The sequence below is a fragment of the Raphanus sativus genome, chromosome 8, assembly GCF_000801105.2.
Source record: "Raphanus sativus cultivar WK10039 chromosome 8, ASM80110v3, whole genome shotgun sequence".
NCBI lineage: Eukaryota > Viridiplantae > Streptophyta > Magnoliopsida > Brassicales > Brassicaceae > Raphanus > Raphanus sativus.
This window is the reverse complement of record NC_079518.1, coordinates 6,854,336-6,870,995: the sequence shown is the minus strand read 5'-3', so window position 1 is coordinate 6,870,995 and position 16,660 is coordinate 6,854,336. Positions and strand designations below refer to the sequence as shown.

Genomic DNA, 16,660 nt, shown 5'->3' with positions numbered 1-16,660 from the left:
AGCTTTTTTTAATATAAGAGATTAGCGAGATAGCTATAGATGAAAGTGAATTGGATTGTTGATTATTTGGACAAAACAGATGAAGGATACTTAAAAAAATCCAGATATACTATTGGTGCCAACCCCTTCGTATTAGTTCAATACAAGTTGACTTTTGTTTTATGTGTGCATGTATATAAAAATAATTATTTTTTGTGTCCTAAAAGTTTTTATTTTTCCTATCAAACATTATTCGATTTTTTAATAACTGTTGAATTTTCAACATCTATCGAAGTATTATTTAAAATCTTAAAATACAGACTGATGATATTCTAAATTTGATTTATGCAATTGCAAACAAGGGTGTTACAACTCATCTAATTGCCTATATCCGACGATATCAATTTATTTTATATTTTTAAAATCCACTTAGCTTTTGTTTCTGTAGAGACCAACTCAGGTTCTTTTATCTAGTAGTATAATTTATGAAACATGATAATTCGTGTGGGCTTCCTTCCATCCAATAACGGGAATTGTTTTCCAGGAAAAAATGAGGTGTCACACATTTTGTCCTTTAAATAATCAAACGTCAAATAACAGGCGCACGTGGAGGAGAGATCCGTTTAAACAGTACACGCACTCGTAAGCGGACTTTCCCCACGCAACGACCTGTTAATCTGAGGCTCTAACTGGTGACATAGGGAACTAAGGGGAATGATTCATTCCCACTCATTCCTTAAAAATTACACCATTTATAGGAAATTTTTGTTCTGTCTAATTCCTTGTCATTCCTTAAATTTTAAGGGACCATAGAACAAAAGTATTCCTTATCAAAATTGATATGGAACAAAAGTAATAAATATTTCTTTTAATTCCATTGATTTTATTCCTATTCATTCCTTTCCTACTCATTCCTATTCCTAATTTAATGGTCACCAGTTAGAGCCTGAGATTTACACGTGTAAACACCGTTCCCTCTATCTCACGTCTTTGTCTTAAAAGTTTCAAAATACGTACTTATTATTTTTTTGAGTAACCGAGGATAATGGAGCAAGTCCATGTGCTTGAAAAAGAAAATTTATCTTCTTCCTTTTCCTTGACAAGGCATATATAGAAAATTACATTCGAAGAATTTTGTATTTTTTTTTGAACCTAAAAGAAGAATTTTGTATTAAATGGTTAATAACATTCAAGGAACCACTATATAAAATTTCGTTCATTTTGAATGCAAGTATTTCTTTAAGTACTTTTGCAAAAAAAGTAGATCTTTTAGAATGAACACTCACTGGACCAATAAATAAATTCACGTTAAAGAAAAGTAGAGATTGGGGATGTGGACTAAATACATAAAAATAAAATTTAGATTCTTTTATTATCAGTAGTACGGATGATATTTCATGTGAAAGAGAATTAGGCAAAAAAAAAAACAAAATTCAAAGGCCAAAAAAGGATTAACCAAAAACAAAATGCTCTGTAAGAAAAGAAAAATATGGTCTGAAAATTAAATAATTAAAAATCCCTTTTGTTTTGTAAATATTCCATATGATATTTTTCTACCTGTGTTTGTTTGCATCTGAGATGCTTGTTCTTGTTTTCTATGTCAACGAGATCACTTCTTTCTTTTAGACCTTTCCATCAGACTCGTCTGTTTCAGATAACCCGTTGAGTTTTTGTGCCTTGGTTATGGGGATAGAGAGGCTACGACGCTCTTTACCGCCCGGTTTAGAAGAAGCATTACCGTACCAGATCATACCAAGGATGGCGATGAGCATTCCAAGTACAACTTGCATGTTCAAGCCTTCCTTGCCGAAGAAAGTGAACCCCAGAACCAAAACCAGGATTGTCTTCATGTGACCAAGTACTTGGAAAGACACCGCCGTGAATCTTCCGATACAGATGAATTGACTGAGATTGGTTCCGACCGCGATACTGCACGAGAGTATCAAGAAGAACTGCCACCAAAAAATAAAAATGAATTAGAGCCTAGTTGGTTCAATTTATCAGTGTCTTGTAAAGAAACAAAGGAAAAACTGTTTACCAGAGACATGAATGAAAAGTTGAATGCATCAACTCTCTGGTTAGTCAACCAGTAGTCTAGGAATGGTCCAACCAACAACAAGGATGCAGCTTGTACTGGAGCTGTATGCGCCAGCAAATTGAAAGAACCAAGAGAATATTTCCGTTGTAGATAGTGTACATACTGCAAAAAAAAAAAAGTAATAAACAGTTGTTAGAAATCAGATCTCACTCTGTTTCTGTTTTTTTCTTACAAGCTAAATCAGATTAATAAACGAGGAATGTTTGGATCAAGATTATAAAGCATACGTATTGCTGAAGGGCGGTGCTCCAGACAGCGATAGCAGCAGCGAGGAAGCCGTTGAGGTTGACACTAACATCGGTGACAGTACAGACGGCAACACCAGCAAGAACTAACAAAATGCTAAGCTTCGTATCTCTTGAATACCTGACGTTGTCGAGAACAACTTCTAGAAGACAAGAAACTGGGATCATACTCAGCTTCGCAATCTGCAAATGGCAACACCACAGTCGTGTAAGAATTTTTACACTAAAAACGCATGGAGATAATTAAAAGAGAAAGAGGGATGACCTGGTAGAAGCCAACAGAGTTCCACATGAGGCTGACGTTCATCCCAACGATAGAGAAGTTAGCGAACAGAACAAACTTGAGAAGATCGGGCCAGGGGAGCTGAGAAGGTTGGATATAACCAAGCCAAGTCAAGAAAGTTGTCAACAGTGTGGTTGTTCCGAAATGCAAACCGGTTAACGTCGTAGCTGTGTGTAAGAAGAATCAGACGCAGATCTTAATAACAGTTAAACCAAGTCAACAACGTTGACCAGTAGTAAAAGTATTTGATAAAAGAGAAACGGACCGAAACTAAAGCCGTAAGTAGCCATCAAGGCTTTGTTAACGAGGATGATTCCAACGGAGGTAACGACATTGAAGAGCCATGATGCAATGTCTAAAGCCGCCTTTTGATCCGTCTTCTTAGTTGTTCCGCTCATCTTCAGATCTCTGCAGATTTTTCAAAATCGAGAGTATAATCAAAGTAGATCTTATGATCATCGATTACGAGCAATCTCAATTGAAAAATAACGTCATCGATCAATCATCGGAGGATCTCAAAACTCCAAGATGAATCTCTAATTATAAAATTCAAGCCAGATCTAGTAATACTCATACGACCCCTCAGACAATCTAGCGAAATCTGAATTGGAAACGAGTCAGATATGTGTGAATCTTTCACGAGAGAGAGAGAACGTGATTATTTACCAGGTAACGGAGAAAAAAGGAGCCTTCGAAGACGACGATCGCTACGGCGGCAGCACGGAGACGGCGGAAGACGATTACGTCAGAGGCTAAATGAACATGAATTTGAGAGAGAGGGAGAGAGATTGTGGAACTTCCGAGTGGTTTTATTATTTTTCTCTCTTCCGTTTTTTTTTTATTTATTTATTTTCAGTTATGGAGGACTTCACATGAGAGTCTCCTCCTTCCTGCCATTTAAGAGAGAGGACAGTAGAATCTTTTCTACTTTTAAATATTTTTTATTTATTTCCCTCGCTTTCTTCTTTAAGCTATCTGCATTTGTTCAAATATTAGATATTTGTTTAGATAATTAAATTTAACAAACAAATATAAGAGGTGTATTTTTGTTGTTAATTTTAATTCATGCTATAGCAAAATATCTATATGTTTAAAAAAGTTATTTTCCATCTTATAAGCACTAGTTTGCTCCAAAAAAAATTGGAGAAAGAATATAAAAGTGGAAAGGTGGTAGAGTAGAGGAAAGATGGAAACGAGAAGTGTGGAACTAAAAAGGCATGACCAATTTTTTATTCGACAAAAGGACAATCTATGTAGTGTGGGAACCCCAAAAATTAAAAGACAGAGGTTCCGTCTGGTTAAAGATCCAAAAAGGGAAAATTCCTTAAAAATACACAAACTGAATTTCTTTTGCTGAAAAAATACACGAACTTTTTTGGCTTCCCAAAAAATACACAAACTAATTTTGATTGTCCATAAAATACACGAACTTTTGAATTTTGAAGATTTCACACCTCGATTTTAACGGTGTAAACAATGACTAACAGAATAGTAAGACGCCGTTAACTTTGAATAAAAAGTTCATGTATTTTATGGACAACCAAAATTAGTTCGTGTATTTTTTGGGAAGCCTAAAAAGTTCGTGTATTTTTTCAGCAAAGGAAATTTAGTATGTGTATTTTTAAAGAATTTTCAAATGGAGTTTAGATATTTCATATCCTATTCAGATGCTAAAGATCTGGACCCAATACAGATCCAAAATTTATATTTGTAAACTTTCGGTTTGGTTTTGGACCGAATATTTTCGGATCAGTTTCGATCCAAGTTTTTGAATCCGGCTAAAATATCTAGACCTAATCTTGACATTTTAGCCGGATTCAAAAACTTGGATTGGAACTGACCCGAAAATATTCGGTCCAAAACCAAACCGAAAGTTTACAAATATTTGTTGGATCCAAAACTCTTCTACTTGAAAGAATTGAAACCAAAAAGAACTGATCCGAATAGACCTGGGCCTAATAAAATCGACACGAATAGATTCAATCCGACAAGATCTTTCTGCTAACAATTTTGTTATTATTTTTGCAATATTTTTTAGTTTTGTTTTTGTAACAGAAACATTTTTAATTAATATGAAACTTTCGATGTAAAATTTAGAGTTGTTTGTGAATTTTTAGAATATATGATAGATTTCGACTAAATTGGACTCAACAAATATTTGTAAACTTTTGGTTTGATTTTGGACAGAATATTTTTGGGTCAGTTCCGATTCAAGTTTTTGAATCCGGCTAAAATGTCTAGCCGGATTCAAAAACTTGAATCAGAACTGACCTGGAAATATTCGGTCCAAAATCAAACGGGTTTGTGCCGTTTTTTTCCGGATCTGGATTTTTCAGATCGAAAATATCTGGTCCAAAACCAAACCGAAAGTTTACAAATATAAAATTTTGGATATGTATTGGGTCCAGATATTTAGCCTCTGAATAGTATATGAAATATCCAAACTCCATTTGAAAATTCCTTAAAAATACACATACTAAATTTCCTTTGCTGAAAAAATACATGAACTTTTTACGCTTCCCGAAAAATACACGAACTAATTTTGGTTGTCCATAAAATACATGAACTTTTTAATCAGAGTTAACGGCGTCTAACGGCGTCTTACTATTCTGTTAGTCACTGTTTACACCGTTAAAATCGAGGTGTGAAACCTTCAAAATTCAAAAGTTCGTGTATTTTATGGACAATCAAAATTAGTTTGTGTATTTTTTAGGAAGCCAGAAAAGTTCGTGTATTTTTTCAGCAAAAGAAATTCAGTCTGTGTATTTTTAAGGAATTTTCCCATCCAAAAACACTAAACTTTCTTGTGAGTTTCTACTTTCTATATAATTATATTTTCAATTTTTAATAAAAATTTTGTGTGTTTTGTAGCTCATTTAAGTATCTCAGTCTCATTGTCGCTATTCGATGTTTTTCATGTGAGCTTGTTTTCTTTCCATGGTAAGTTTCAGTTAGATATCAGGCGTTACTATCATAAATTCATGATACAAAAGCTACATTTAATCTTACAGGGACCGTATGAAATGTGTTTATGTCAAACCGGACTGTTGTTTTTGCATAGGTGTTTATATCAAACCTGATTCTTTTTTTGTTACATATGCTAGTACATCATCATATTAAAGTCCAATAACAAAAAAAAGTTGATATCCGTATCATGAATTATGAAACTAATGAAATATATTGATTTGTCCTGGAACACAAATTTTTGTCAGTTACTATGATTGGCAGACAAAATAAACTCTATGGACTGATCATTGAAATCTTGAATTGAATTGCAACCAAGTGTATTTTATTCCTATAGAATAAATCGCATAAAATCAAATTAACTATAATTCTACGAATATGGTTTTGAAAATGACGTGGGATTGATACTTGACATAAATCAATTCCAGAGGGAGAGAGAGATCACATACATGCCATGGTTTTAAATAAAAGCTTACATTATGGCGAAAGAAACTCATAGGTAAATGCATATGTATATCGTCCTTCTTATTTTCCTTGTTAGTACGTCAAAGTGCGAAGCAACATTTAATGTGAATCAAATTATATACCGTCTTTGGAAGCAAGCAACCAATCTGCTTCAAATTTCACAATATAAAACTATGTCCCTCTGTGTATAAAAAAAAAAAATGTCACTCCTTGGTGCGTTAATAATAGATGTGTTAGTTAAGAAGAAGAAGCTGGTGGACTAAGATTCAGCTAATGGGCCACACATTCAGGCCCATATAAACAAACCGACCTCGAAATTAATCTGAATGTCGTTTTCACCCTGAGGGAAAAGGCAATGGAGGGAAGAATATTATTTCTAACCATTTTCATTCCCGCCTTACCTTTTTTTCTTCACTCCCCTGCTCTCCGGAGATTTTTCGCCGATCCCTCTCTTCTCGAAGGTTCTCGTCTGATAGCTCCAATCGTCTTCTCCTCCTCCAGCAAAGCTCTCTATCTCGCGTGTTTCAGAGTCGATAACAGATGAGGTTTGTGACTGTTGTCGATCTCTCAAGAGACTTTTTAATTTCCGATTCGTGCTTATTTTTTTTTTGACTTTTTCTCCACCGATCGTTTTATCTCTTACTTGAGATTGGAGATGTAACCGTAAATTCTACTGGTGTGGATTATTAGATATAGCTGTTATCGCTGGTTGCGAATTTGAATTTCGTCATGCCTGATTAATTTGGATCATCGAGGTCTGGATTTCTAGGGTTTCCGATTAGAACGAGTTCGTTCTTTTTGTTGTTGTTAAAATTCTTCCGAATTATTCTTAATATTGAATTTAATTATCTCTGGAGTTCCGTTCGGTAGTGGATAAAGTCGAGATTTGAATTTTTAGGTAAATCGGAGGTTTTGCTACCAAGCATTCTGAAGAACGGGACGTTTTGATTGTATGTTGTTTAGCAATTCTGAATTGATTTGATTGTGCTTATATGAACATGCTGATAAGATTAATTTCGTTGTGGATGAATCTAGATCTGCGGGGGCACTTAGGTTTTTGAGAATCTGTATAGTTCGGAGCTTTTCCCTTATGAATCTCTGTAGAATAGCACTGTGAACGAACGGGAAGGGATGCTTTGACTTACCTGATTTTTTTTTTTTTTTTTTATCCCTCCAGAATGGCTAGAAAGAAAACAACTGAGACTTCAACTGAATCCTCAAAGGAGATCAAAGCCAGAGGAAAATTCACCAGAGCCAGCAAGTGTATGAAAACAACTACTAAGAAAGTCCATGAGTCTGGTAATTTTTGAAACTATTCTTACCTTAGGATGATGACAGACTTGTATCGTTTTATGTCTCTTATCAAAGGATCTGTTGGCATTGTTAACAGGAAAGCATACTAGTAAAACAGAGAAGAAGAAGTCCCCTTCTGATTCTCCTCCATCCTTCCAAGTTCAGAGTTGTGTAAATACCAAACACGGAGCTCAACAAGTAGTACCTATCCTTGATCTCCATTCGGTTCAACGACCTTCTGGAAAAATGAAGCTGCAGCTCTTTCCTTTGGATGCTCATACACGTCAAGGATTAGAAAAGGTAAAAGTCTAAGAACTCACCCACAGGACATGGACTAAGTATACATTTCTGGTGGATTTTTCTTCTAACTTTGTTTTTTTTTTCCTGAAATTTTTGCAAGGATGGCTTTCACCCATATTTAGAACTCACTCTTAGTTCACGGAAGAAGGTTTCTTCAGTGCTTCAACACATTCACAGTAAATGGGTCAGCTCACAGATCGCTCGGGGAGATCCCACCTTGTACCCATATGATCAATCCAGACACCCTTCTGGTCCTAAATGGACACCAAACAGCTGCATTACGATGAGGGATGTCTATGTGGCTATTGGAGCTCCATCCCTGTTCCGCCTAAGGTTTGCATCTGTATATATTATATACCTTTCAACGCAACTTTATAAGTATAGCCGCGTCTTATTAGTCATTGTTTTGTTTAGGTATGGATGGTCATCTGAGACTTGTGATAAAACAGATGAGCCGCCATCTCCATCAACTCCTGGTATCACTTGTTTTCCAAATATAGAACCAGAGAACATCTTCAGTAACAAAAGAGAGAGTGCAAGTTTTACGGGAAAGCAGATGTTTGAATACAGCTCTGAACACACTCCACCTGATGGACAAGTCGAGTCAACAGCGGTATGCTTAGTAAAAGTATTTTTGTTTTTCTCTTGTTTTTGGACTCAAATCTTGTATCATGGTATACAATCTTGACAAACTTTTGTTTTACCAGGAGAAGAAGATAAATAATGGATCTGGACCAACATTTTTTTCATGGGATGATGATGGTTTGACAAGCTTAAGTATTGGCGGCTTACTTTCAGAAGTATCTTTGAAGGGGAACGATTCTAAAAATTCAAATGCGAACCCAACTCTCTGGGTCGAAAATCTTACAAACATAAGCATTGGAGGTCTGTTTTCCGAGGCATCTTTACAAGGCAAGCGCGGTATTATTAGCGAAGCATCATCACGAGGAGAGGGGAGGTTTAGTGACGGTAACAAAACATGGGAGACTAGGGGAGCTACCTCACAGCATCCGTTACCTCTAATCTCTGATTCATTAGATGCATTCCTCGTGAATCAAACAACAGGTCAGCCTCGCGCACCACGTCATGCACCTCCTCCTCCTCCTCCTCCTCCTCCCGAGCTGTCACATTCGTCTATACTCGACGCAGAAGACACATGCCATGCGTTTTCATTCCGAAAGCGTACTACAACCTCACCCAAGGTTCTTGAGCAGGTTAAACCTTTCCCATTGTTATAATTATTTCAGTTTGCATTTCTGACTAGTTTATATAGCTTGCAACTCGTGATTATGTGGTTTGAGGTTTGGCAGGTAAGTGAAGAAACTGAGGAGCAGCAACAGAAAGATGAATCTAAACCTGCAAAAGGGTTGTTTGGTTCAGGGGTGTTTAATCAGGACAGCAGCCTTGGATTTTCAGGAATCAAGTGGGTAAGTGAGATTTTTAATTGTCTAGTCTCTCTGCTTTACATATGTTTTGTTAGGCTCGCATTAAACAAACATGTTAGGTTATAACTACAGTTTGGATTCCGTGTAAATGATTTTCTGATTTTCCCAAATGCAGGCTGACTCACGAGGCCCATTTGATTTTGGCTTATCTTTGTCGTCCCGAAAATTTACAAATGGAGACAGCGTAAGCTTTGGTGCTGCGGTGAAAGATCTACGGGAAGTGGAACCTTCAGAAGAGAAAATAAAGCTTCAAAAGCATTGAAGCTCATCACATTGATTGAATCTACAGGTAAAGTAAAATAAAATCAATAAACACCGAAAGATTGGGAACTTGCTTGAATTTCTAGTAACACTCTTTGGTCGTTACATGTCTAGTAACTCATTTTGTTTTTATTTTTCATACAGGAATGTTTCATATGACCTCACTGTGAAGGAGAAGAACGCGAAGGGAGGGAGGGGGATGTTACATTCCTATCCGTCCCTTTCATGTAAATTTTGACATATATATGGAACCACACACAATTCCTTTTTATATAGAACAAAATGGAAAATAACAAAATGTGGTAAATATTTGTTATCTGAAATTGAAATCAGATAGAAAATTATCTTTCTGCTTCTTCTTATAAGGTTTTTTATTTGGTTAATTCTCTCAATAGCCCTCAAAAAATAAAATGAACAAAATAATCTATTTTTATTTTTTTAATATTTATTTTTTATTTTTTTGAGATTTAAAACTCCAACTTCAAAATTTACTCTTGATTCTAAACCTTAAGTCTAGATTAGTTAATCCAAAATGTATAAATACATATTTTTCTTTAATAAAATTTCTTATGATATTTTAACTTTTTAAAGGTTATTTTTTGTGTGAAAATAAATTAAAAAGGATATTTAAATAATCTTACATTTTATTTTCCAAAATGTAAGATATTGTAAGAAAATATGTATCTTAGTATTTGTGGAAGGATAATAATAGTAAAGTTACGCTTCTCGTCAACTGAAAGTTCGTATATTTGTTGTAACTATAGATACATGAAAAATTTAGATCTTTGTGGAAATTAAATCAATTGTTTTGTTGTACTAGTTTTAACTAAGAAAATGGGAAATAAATCTTCTTATAAACCTTTTTTAAATTATAGCTTCAAAAAATAAATTTAATTGAAAATACTCATTTTTATTGATTAGTAATTACCATTTACTTGGTCAGGTTCGTTCGTTCTCTATGTATTTATTCTTTTTCATTTATTTCTTTAATTTCTCGTTTTGTTTAAATATATATAAAGAATATTCAAACCACCAACATAGATGTGTTAACAAAACCCAACACCAAGGAGTGTTAATATCGTAGAGAGACCAACTCTAATAAAGATAGTATTATCAACAGTTGTCCATTTCATATCATCGTTTTCCTCTGTTTTTTTTTTCTTGAATGTATTTCTTTATTTTTTAGCTTGTTTTTTAATCCTAATGACCCATGTGTCGTCTCAGATTTAATAATATTAGATTTGTGATTAAAAATATAACAGAATATTTGATCTCTTTCTCTCTAAAAGAGGATAATCAAAGAGGATCACTAGCGGATCACTAGCGAAACACACACTAGCGAAACAAATACTCAGAAAAGATTCTGCTGCTTTGGACTTGATAGAGGAGTAGTGTGGAGTATTTGGAATATGTGGATTTGGTCTCTTTCTCTCTAAAAGAGGATAATCAAAGACATTCTAATCAAATTAAATTGGGAAGAAATCATCATTGTGTGTTTGATGTTCTCTAATCTGGTTCATTTTTTATTTATAATGACCAAACATTTTCAATCTTCATATCTTTAAGAAGCGATATTTTCACATGTAAATTTGTTATGTAAATTATAAAATGTGAGAGAGTTTTGTTATGTTCATCAAAGGCACTCCAATTTCATCCTAGTAACAAATATAACAATGGAAACTTCAATCTAGAAATGAGTTATGTACAAAACATACACTAGTATTGTTACTTTGATTAGATACTACTCACTTAGCCATAATTGCTAATATATGTATATAATCATTTGAGATACTTAATTACACTTGATTTATTTATGGATTAATGATCAATGTTATCAAAATTGGTTCACAAACTAAAATGTGTTTTGAATTTTGGATGTGGATTGTCATTATAAGGAAAGATCGCATATTATATCAACGGTATATAAAACATAAAAATGATTTGGTTTCGGTAATAATAGTATAACACAATTCCATAACTAAATTAATGTAGATTGTTCAGATACATGGGAATCCATAAATACAAGTTAGTTGAAAAATAATTTCACCCACCAATTTTTTTTTTATTTTAGCAACATCACATAACTAAATCAACATTAGACTGATCAGTTCATTATGATAATCTTCAACGATCTCTTATGTTGAAAAAAATTTAAAAAAACTTAAATGATATATCATTTAGAAAATAAAGAATTTATGTAGGTAATAATTTTGAAAAAAATTAGTCACAACTTTATTTTACTTCTAAAGTTTTTTATTTACAAATCATTCCATAAACTTTTACATAGTTTGTTTTATATCTAAAAATAACTAATAGTTAGTCTAATATGATTTAAAATTATTTATATAATAAAAATTAGGTTTTTAAATAAAACATTATTAATGTTTAATAACAAAATATATTTGAAATATTCTTAAAATGAAAAGATGAAAACTCAACTTTTTCTTTTTAGCTTACTTTATCATCTTAATTTTCAAAAACAAAAAAATGAAAGTACCATATAAGTGTTAGACTACATGAGAATCCATACTCATGTTACATATGAAAACTCTTCAACCACTAGTTATATAATATTCACTGTCAAGTTAACAAAAAATAAAAATAAACTTGGAAACACAAGAATCAATACTCAAATCCAAATGAATAACCAAAACTGCCTTCTTGATTAAAGCTTCTCATAAAAGAGCAAGCTAGCTTCAGCACTAAGAACATCACTCTCTGATACTCTGCAAACTTCTGAATCAGATATACTGAACCATCTCAATTCCTCACAATCTTCTTCTTCTTCTTCCTCCTCTTGTGATAACACTCCCACACTTCTATAAACAGTATAGTGTCCACTTCCGGTCATACCAAAATGTTCCACCACTGTCACAAGCCTATACATGCCACCATGGTTACTTGATGATGCTTCAGGATTTAAGTACTGTGACATCTCGTTCTTTTCAATGTTTAATCCAATCGAAGACGGTGAGAACAGGGAGAGGTCCAGGACAAGCGGGAAAGCGATATGTCCCTATATTCATAAAACTCATATTAAACACACAAGTAGTAGTAGTAGTAAACAGGACTCATGTAGAGAGAGGTAAAGAGTCTCTACCGATAGCTTGACCGATTCTCCAAACATGTTCAATGAAGCTCGTTGCACTTGAACGCATAGAAGCTGTAAACAATTCAACACTCTCTCAGGCTTCATACTTAAATTTCGAGTCTAGTTTCTCAGTAAGTTAAAGTTAAATACCTTTGGGAAACGGGCGATGGTTAATTGCTTCAGTATAAAGGAATAGCTATTTGACCATGGCATTCTCTGAAGATGATGAGAAGTTTTACAGTCGCATTTGTCGTCTCCACCACAGCTCTTGACCTTTTCGATATCTGTCTGATGAGTAAAGAAGTGTCAGATAGAGCCGTGCAAAGGTCCAATAACGATTAAAGACGAGAGATTAAACTTACCTCAGCTGCTCTCATCACAGATAAAAATTTCACAGCAGCAACATGCCAGCATCTATGGCAAAAGTAGTTTTCTACCTTCTCCGCGCCAAGAAACTTCTTCAAGCAACTTTCCAAAGTGCATCCCAACACCTAAGAGCAAACCCAAAAACAAAAAAAAAGCTTGAGAAATGTTAAAAAGTTTTAAAATTCCACAAGAAAAGTAACTAAAAACAAATGAAGAGAATGGACCTTCCGTAACACATACAATGTTGGAACTGCCACTATACAGCAGAGGAGAAAGAGGCAACGTATGAAAAAACTGAAACTCCAACGAAATCTACAAAAAAAAAATCAAGAGAGGAAGAGTATTAAAAGGGTGAGATTGAGATTATCTAATAATAATAAAGCCTAAATCACCTGAGAAGAACAAGTTCGACATATCAACGTACTACCAAGAATCCCATCGAACGGTCCACGCAAATGCTTATGCCATCTCTTCAAATCAAGGAGACCTCCTTCATTAGGCGCAGCAGAAACCATCCTCAAGTTGCGAGAAAACATTATATCCGAAAGATTACTAGTTTTGTTAGGACGATAACAAACAACAATCTCTTCTTGTAAAGAAGAGATTAGATGAAGAAGAGCTTCTGCTGCGTCCTAATGTTTCCAACAAACGATCATAAGCTTACAGACAAGTATGATCATCAAAACTCAAGTTTTTTTTAATTAACCTGTTGGCATGTCAAATTGAAGTTTTTGACATAATGAGCCAATGCTAACATGACTTGACGAGGGCTAGATACAGATTGTCTTATCCCAACACTGCAGAGCTCTGGCAGTAACAATGGTTAAAAAGATTAACGCCTAATTAAACTGTTTAATATTGTTATCATACACAAGATAGAGAGAGACAAAAACCTTGTAATAAATCAGACAAAGCAAGCGTAAGTGGGAACTGTTCACCATCATCTTCTTGCCCTGAGACTGTTTCACTCGCGTCATCTATAACCCATTGAAGATAACTCCGAAAGTCTTTGCAGCTCGCGAGAGCCTTAAAAAAAAGTCAAATTCACAATTACAAAGCAAACTCGAAGAGTACTATTCAGAGATACACGATCGGCGTGTACCTGAAGGATGACGTTGAGGAAGCAATTGTTGCCGAGATTTTGCAGGCCGGGCACGAGGATAGCATCATCATCATCATCTTCGTCGTCGTCTTCTCTTCTGCGGGAGAAGATATTTAGGCTGTGGAATCTACGGGACTTTAGGGCGTACAAGAGACCAGCTACTCCGAGTAGGCTTGCGACGGACAAGTGCGAAAACCTAATTGTTTGGGTGAGGGTACGGACAACCGCCTTTGTGTCGGAAACTCTACGGGGAACCATTGTCTAAATGTAAGAGAGAGAGAGAGAGAGAGAGAGAGAGAGAGAGAGAGAGAGATCGCGTCTGCTGTCTCTCTCTCTGATCGATTGAGAAACCTAAAACCCTTTAAGTCGTGTGGAAGGTTTTGAGAAAACTTTTACTCTCTTTCGCCGTAACGGTATCGGTTACGCAAACGTCACGGTTAAAAGAAAATTATTAAAGTCCGAGTTAATTCGAGTGACTGATTTAGAATTTGAGTAAAGATTTGTAGGTAAAACCGTCTCCATTACGGAAACACTCGATCTTTGATGCATGAAAGCAAAATTATCCCATAATTAACCATGTTGACAATACAAATTTCATTTAAAAAAGCTAGGTATTTTTTTAGTTAAGATTATATATGAGATGGCATCTTACATCAATAATTTCTTTATTATATCAGCCATTATTATATTACAATTTACAAAAGTACAAGAAACCACAGTTTCAAAAAATAAAAATAAAAAGTACAAGAAACCACGAACTCTTGTCCATGAGCTTGAAAGACATGGCAAACATTCAGAGATAACCTGCACAATTGAGCAGACAGAAAACAGGAGATGTGCAAGAGAATGGTTAAAAGATCTCAGACATGCAAGGAAGCATATGAACGATACAATCGGCTTGATCTTGTTAGCATAATTATCTTTTTATCATTGGTAAGGTTGCTTCAATTAGACATATAACAATTACAGTATTTGAATGAAATTGATAGATAACGATTGTATTTGAGTGAAGATTAATGAAGCTAGTAATAAGGGGATAAGTCTCGACTACGATTAATCTGAATCAATGAAGCACAGCTAAAGAAACATAAAGAAAAATTGCCGATCATGTTGATTTCATAATACAACGTTATGGATCTTATAAAAGAAATATTGTCAACTACAGAGAACAAAAAATTGTTTTAATTAAAATTTTAGATACAACGGGTAGGATATTACAAGAAACAGAAATTTTATTTTTACATTATGATACAATAACAATTAAGCCTATTAATCCTTGCACGAGATATTGCAAGCCACAGAGGCGACCATACGGAGGAACCTGCACAACTGAGCAAACACAAAACAAAAGGTCAGATACATTTAACAACCAAAACCAAACCAGTTTCAAAATGATCACAATAGTGTATTAAAGATCTCAGACATCCAAGGAAGGAAAGGAGCTGCATTAGCTCTCAAGCCCGGCGAAAGGCGAAAGCTTTAGGCGGCCACTGCGAATGTTTCGAGAAACAAGCCTTAAGATTTATCCTCATAGATCTTTCATATACAAATATGCATAACAATTTCAACAGTTAAAAATATCCAGATCGGTTTCAGACATCCAAGGAAGGATAAAGCAGCATTAGCTCTCAAGCCTGGCGAAAGGCGAAAGCTTTAGGCGGCCACTGCGAATGTTTTGAGAAACAAGCCTTAATGTTATCATCATCAACCGATCACAAAATAAATAAAAAAACAATTGACAATCTACATCAAAAGGTCTCAGACATCCAAGGAAGGATAAGAACATCATAAGCTCTCAAGCCCGGCGAAAGGCGAAAGCCTTAGGCGGCCACTGCGAATGTTTTGAGAAACAAGCCTTAATGATTATCATCATCGACCAAAATTATTAAAATTATAGCTAAAGAATCAAAAAAATCCAGATAATATTATTTCCCATCATAAAATGATCAGCGAGAAACCAATTGAGACTGCTGACAAAGTGAAACAGATGGATTAAATTGTGTGGGACACTGTTCTATCCTATAGCACTAAGAAATCAAATTCAGCTAAACAGACATCATTATAAAACAAGTCCCAAAGTCTAAAAACACTAATAATTTTTTTTGAACATTTAATAATAAAGTTTCAGACATCCAAGGAAGGATAAAGCAGCATTAACTCTCAAGCCTGGCGAAAGGCGAAAGCTCTTAGGCGGCCACTGCGAATGTTTGAGAAACAAGCCTTTGGATTTATCATCATTAACCACTTAGCTCAAAACTAATTACAGAACAACACTTCAATAAAGCCTTAGACATCACGACACGGAAAAGACAGATGAAATAGTATAGACTTGTAAGAAAGACGGCACCCTAACTCAATGGTTTTAGGTTTGTTAAGGAAGAGGTATTTATATAAGAAGAGAGGAGGCGTCCGATTATTAGGGTTTTTCTTTTTTCTCACACGATCAACGGCCCAGATCTAATCGGAAGAACAATCGAGATGCATAGAGGTGTAATGGGCTATATTGATTTTGCAAGGCCCATTTTATTTGGGCTGAAACACAATCACTTGTATCTTTAGAAGTCCATAACTAAATATCTGCTGCAGTTGTCATGTGTGTTAATAAGAAAACACTCTGCACATACATATACTGAACAAATGGTTGGAATGTCGTTGCAGATGAATTAACTTTGAGAGCTTTACATGTTGACATATTTTGGAGGTAACATCTTACTATTTGACGTAATTTAAATTGAAGGTGTACTTTGTGCAGCAAAAGGTGGCATAGA

The 16,660-nt window shown here is 34.7% G+C and overlaps 3 protein-coding genes, 1 long non-coding RNA gene and 5 other non-coding genes across 10 annotated transcripts; 1 reads left to right on the top strand and 8 right to left on the bottom strand.

Moving 5' to 3' along the window:
• Nucleotides 1-1,328: 1,328 nt before the first annotated feature.
• Nucleotides 1,329-3,483, bottom strand: LOC108819020 (UDP-rhamnose/UDP-galactose transporter 4). The gene is made up of 6 exons (XM_018592004.2): nt 3,272-3,483; nt 2,871-3,013; nt 2,588-2,772; nt 2,305-2,505; nt 2,018-2,179; nt 1,329-1,931 (listed from the first exon to the last, which is right to left on the bottom strand). The coding sequence occupies exons 2-6, from the start codon at nt 3,001-3,003 to the stop codon at nt 1,602-1,604; spliced, it is 1,011 nt and encodes a 336-aa protein (XP_018447506.1). The 5' UTR covers nt 3,004-3,013; nt 3,272-3,483; the 3' UTR covers nt 1,329-1,601.
• Nucleotides 3,484-6,403: 2,920 nt separating this feature from the next.
• On the top strand, nt 6,404-9,688 carry LOC108819602 (TSL-kinase interacting protein 1). 2 transcript variants are annotated; one of them, XM_056991955.1, is made up of 9 exons: nt 6,404-6,579; nt 7,212-7,333; nt 7,425-7,627; nt 7,728-7,960; nt 8,042-8,240; nt 8,338-8,841; nt 8,938-9,054; nt 9,188-9,361; nt 9,478-9,688. In XM_056991955.1, the coding sequence occupies exons 1-8, from the start codon at nt 6,575-6,577 to the stop codon at nt 9,332-9,334; spliced, it is 1,530 nt and encodes a 509-aa protein (XP_056847935.1). In that variant the 5' UTR covers nt 6,404-6,574; the 3' UTR covers nt 9,335-9,361; nt 9,478-9,688. The 2 variants fall into 2 exon arrangements, with proteins under 2 accessions (XP_056847935.1, XP_018448161.1); XM_018592659.2 differs by having other exon boundaries at nt 6,405-6,579; nt 8,335-8,841.
• Nucleotides 9,689-11,873: 2,185 nt separating this feature from the next.
• LOC108823136 (ubiquitin carboxyl-terminal hydrolase 27) lies at nt 11,874-14,251 on the bottom strand. The gene is made up of 9 exons (XM_018596407.2): nt 13,893-14,251; nt 13,684-13,816; nt 13,497-13,597; nt 13,183-13,422; nt 13,031-13,102; nt 12,787-12,915; nt 12,575-12,712; nt 12,434-12,496; nt 11,874-12,349 (listed from the first exon to the last, which is right to left on the bottom strand). The coding sequence occupies exons 1-9, from the start codon at nt 14,148-14,150 to the stop codon at nt 11,999-12,001; spliced, it is 1,485 nt and encodes a 494-aa protein (XP_018451909.2). The 5' UTR covers nt 14,151-14,251; the 3' UTR covers nt 11,874-11,998.
• A 731-nt stretch (nt 14,252-14,982) lies between these two features.
• Nucleotides 14,983-16,244, bottom strand: LOC130498795 (uncharacterized). Its single transcript, XR_008937712.1, has 2 exons — nt 16,051-16,244; nt 14,983-15,221 (listed from the first exon to the last, which is right to left on the bottom strand). It is a non-coding gene; the product is annotated as an uncharacterized LOC130498795 (long non-coding RNA).
• On the bottom strand, nt 15,306-15,429 carry LOC130499320 (small nucleolar RNA SNORD14). Its single transcript, XR_008938198.1, has one exon. It is a non-coding gene; the product is annotated as a small nucleolar RNA SNORD14 (small nucleolar RNA).
• LOC130499317 (small nucleolar RNA SNORD14) lies at nt 15,481-15,602 on the bottom strand. The gene has a single exon (XR_008938195.1). It is a non-coding gene; the product is annotated as a small nucleolar RNA SNORD14 (small nucleolar RNA).
• LOC130499319 (small nucleolar RNA SNORD14) lies at nt 15,647-15,770 on the bottom strand. Its single transcript, XR_008938197.1, has one exon. It is a non-coding gene; the product is annotated as a small nucleolar RNA SNORD14 (small nucleolar RNA).
• LOC130499296 (small nucleolar RNA snoR99) lies at nt 15,818-15,920 on the bottom strand. Its single transcript, XR_008938175.1, has one exon. It is a non-coding gene; the product is annotated as a small nucleolar RNA snoR99 (small nucleolar RNA).
• LOC130499318 (small nucleolar RNA SNORD14) lies at nt 16,013-16,135 on the bottom strand. Its single transcript, XR_008938196.1, has one exon. It is a non-coding gene; the product is annotated as a small nucleolar RNA SNORD14 (small nucleolar RNA).
• Nucleotides 16,245-16,660: the final 416 nt, after the last annotated feature.

Bases quoted from the DNA above. Each gene is read 5' to 3' on its own strand.
- LOC108819020 (XM_018592004.2), bottom strand. From the start codon at position 3,003: ATGAGCGGAACAACTAAGAAGACGGATCAAAAGGCGGCTTTAGACATT. The intron at 2,506-2,587 runs GTCATCCCTCTT...TGCCATTTGCAG, and splicing joins ACTCTGTTGGCTTCTACCAG to ATTGCGAAGCTGAGTATGAT. The intron at 2,180-2,304 runs GTATGCTTTATA...TTTTTTTTGCAG, and splicing joins GCACCGCCCTTCAGCAATAC to TATGTACACTATCTACAACG.
- LOC108819602 (XM_018592659.2), top strand. The intron at 7,334-7,424 runs GTAATTTTTGAA...CATTGTTAACAG, and splicing joins TAAGAAAGTCCATGAGTCTG to GAAAGCATACTAGTAAAACA. The intron at 8,241-8,334 runs GTATGCTTAGTA...TTGTTTTACCAG, and splicing joins GACAAGTCGAGTCAACAGCG to GAGAAGAAGATAAATAATGG.
- LOC108823136 (XM_018596407.2), bottom strand. From the start codon at position 14,150: ATGGTTCCCCGTAGAGTTTCCGACACAAAGGCGGTTGTCCGTACCCTC. The intron at 13,817-13,892 runs GTACACGCCGAT...CTTTTTTTTAAG, and splicing joins TCCTCAACGTCATCCTTCAG to GCTCTCGCGAGCTGCAAAGA. The intron at 12,350-12,433 runs GTAGAGACTCTT...TTATGAATATAG, and splicing joins GAGAATCGGTCAAGCTATCG to GGACATATCGCTTTCCCGCT.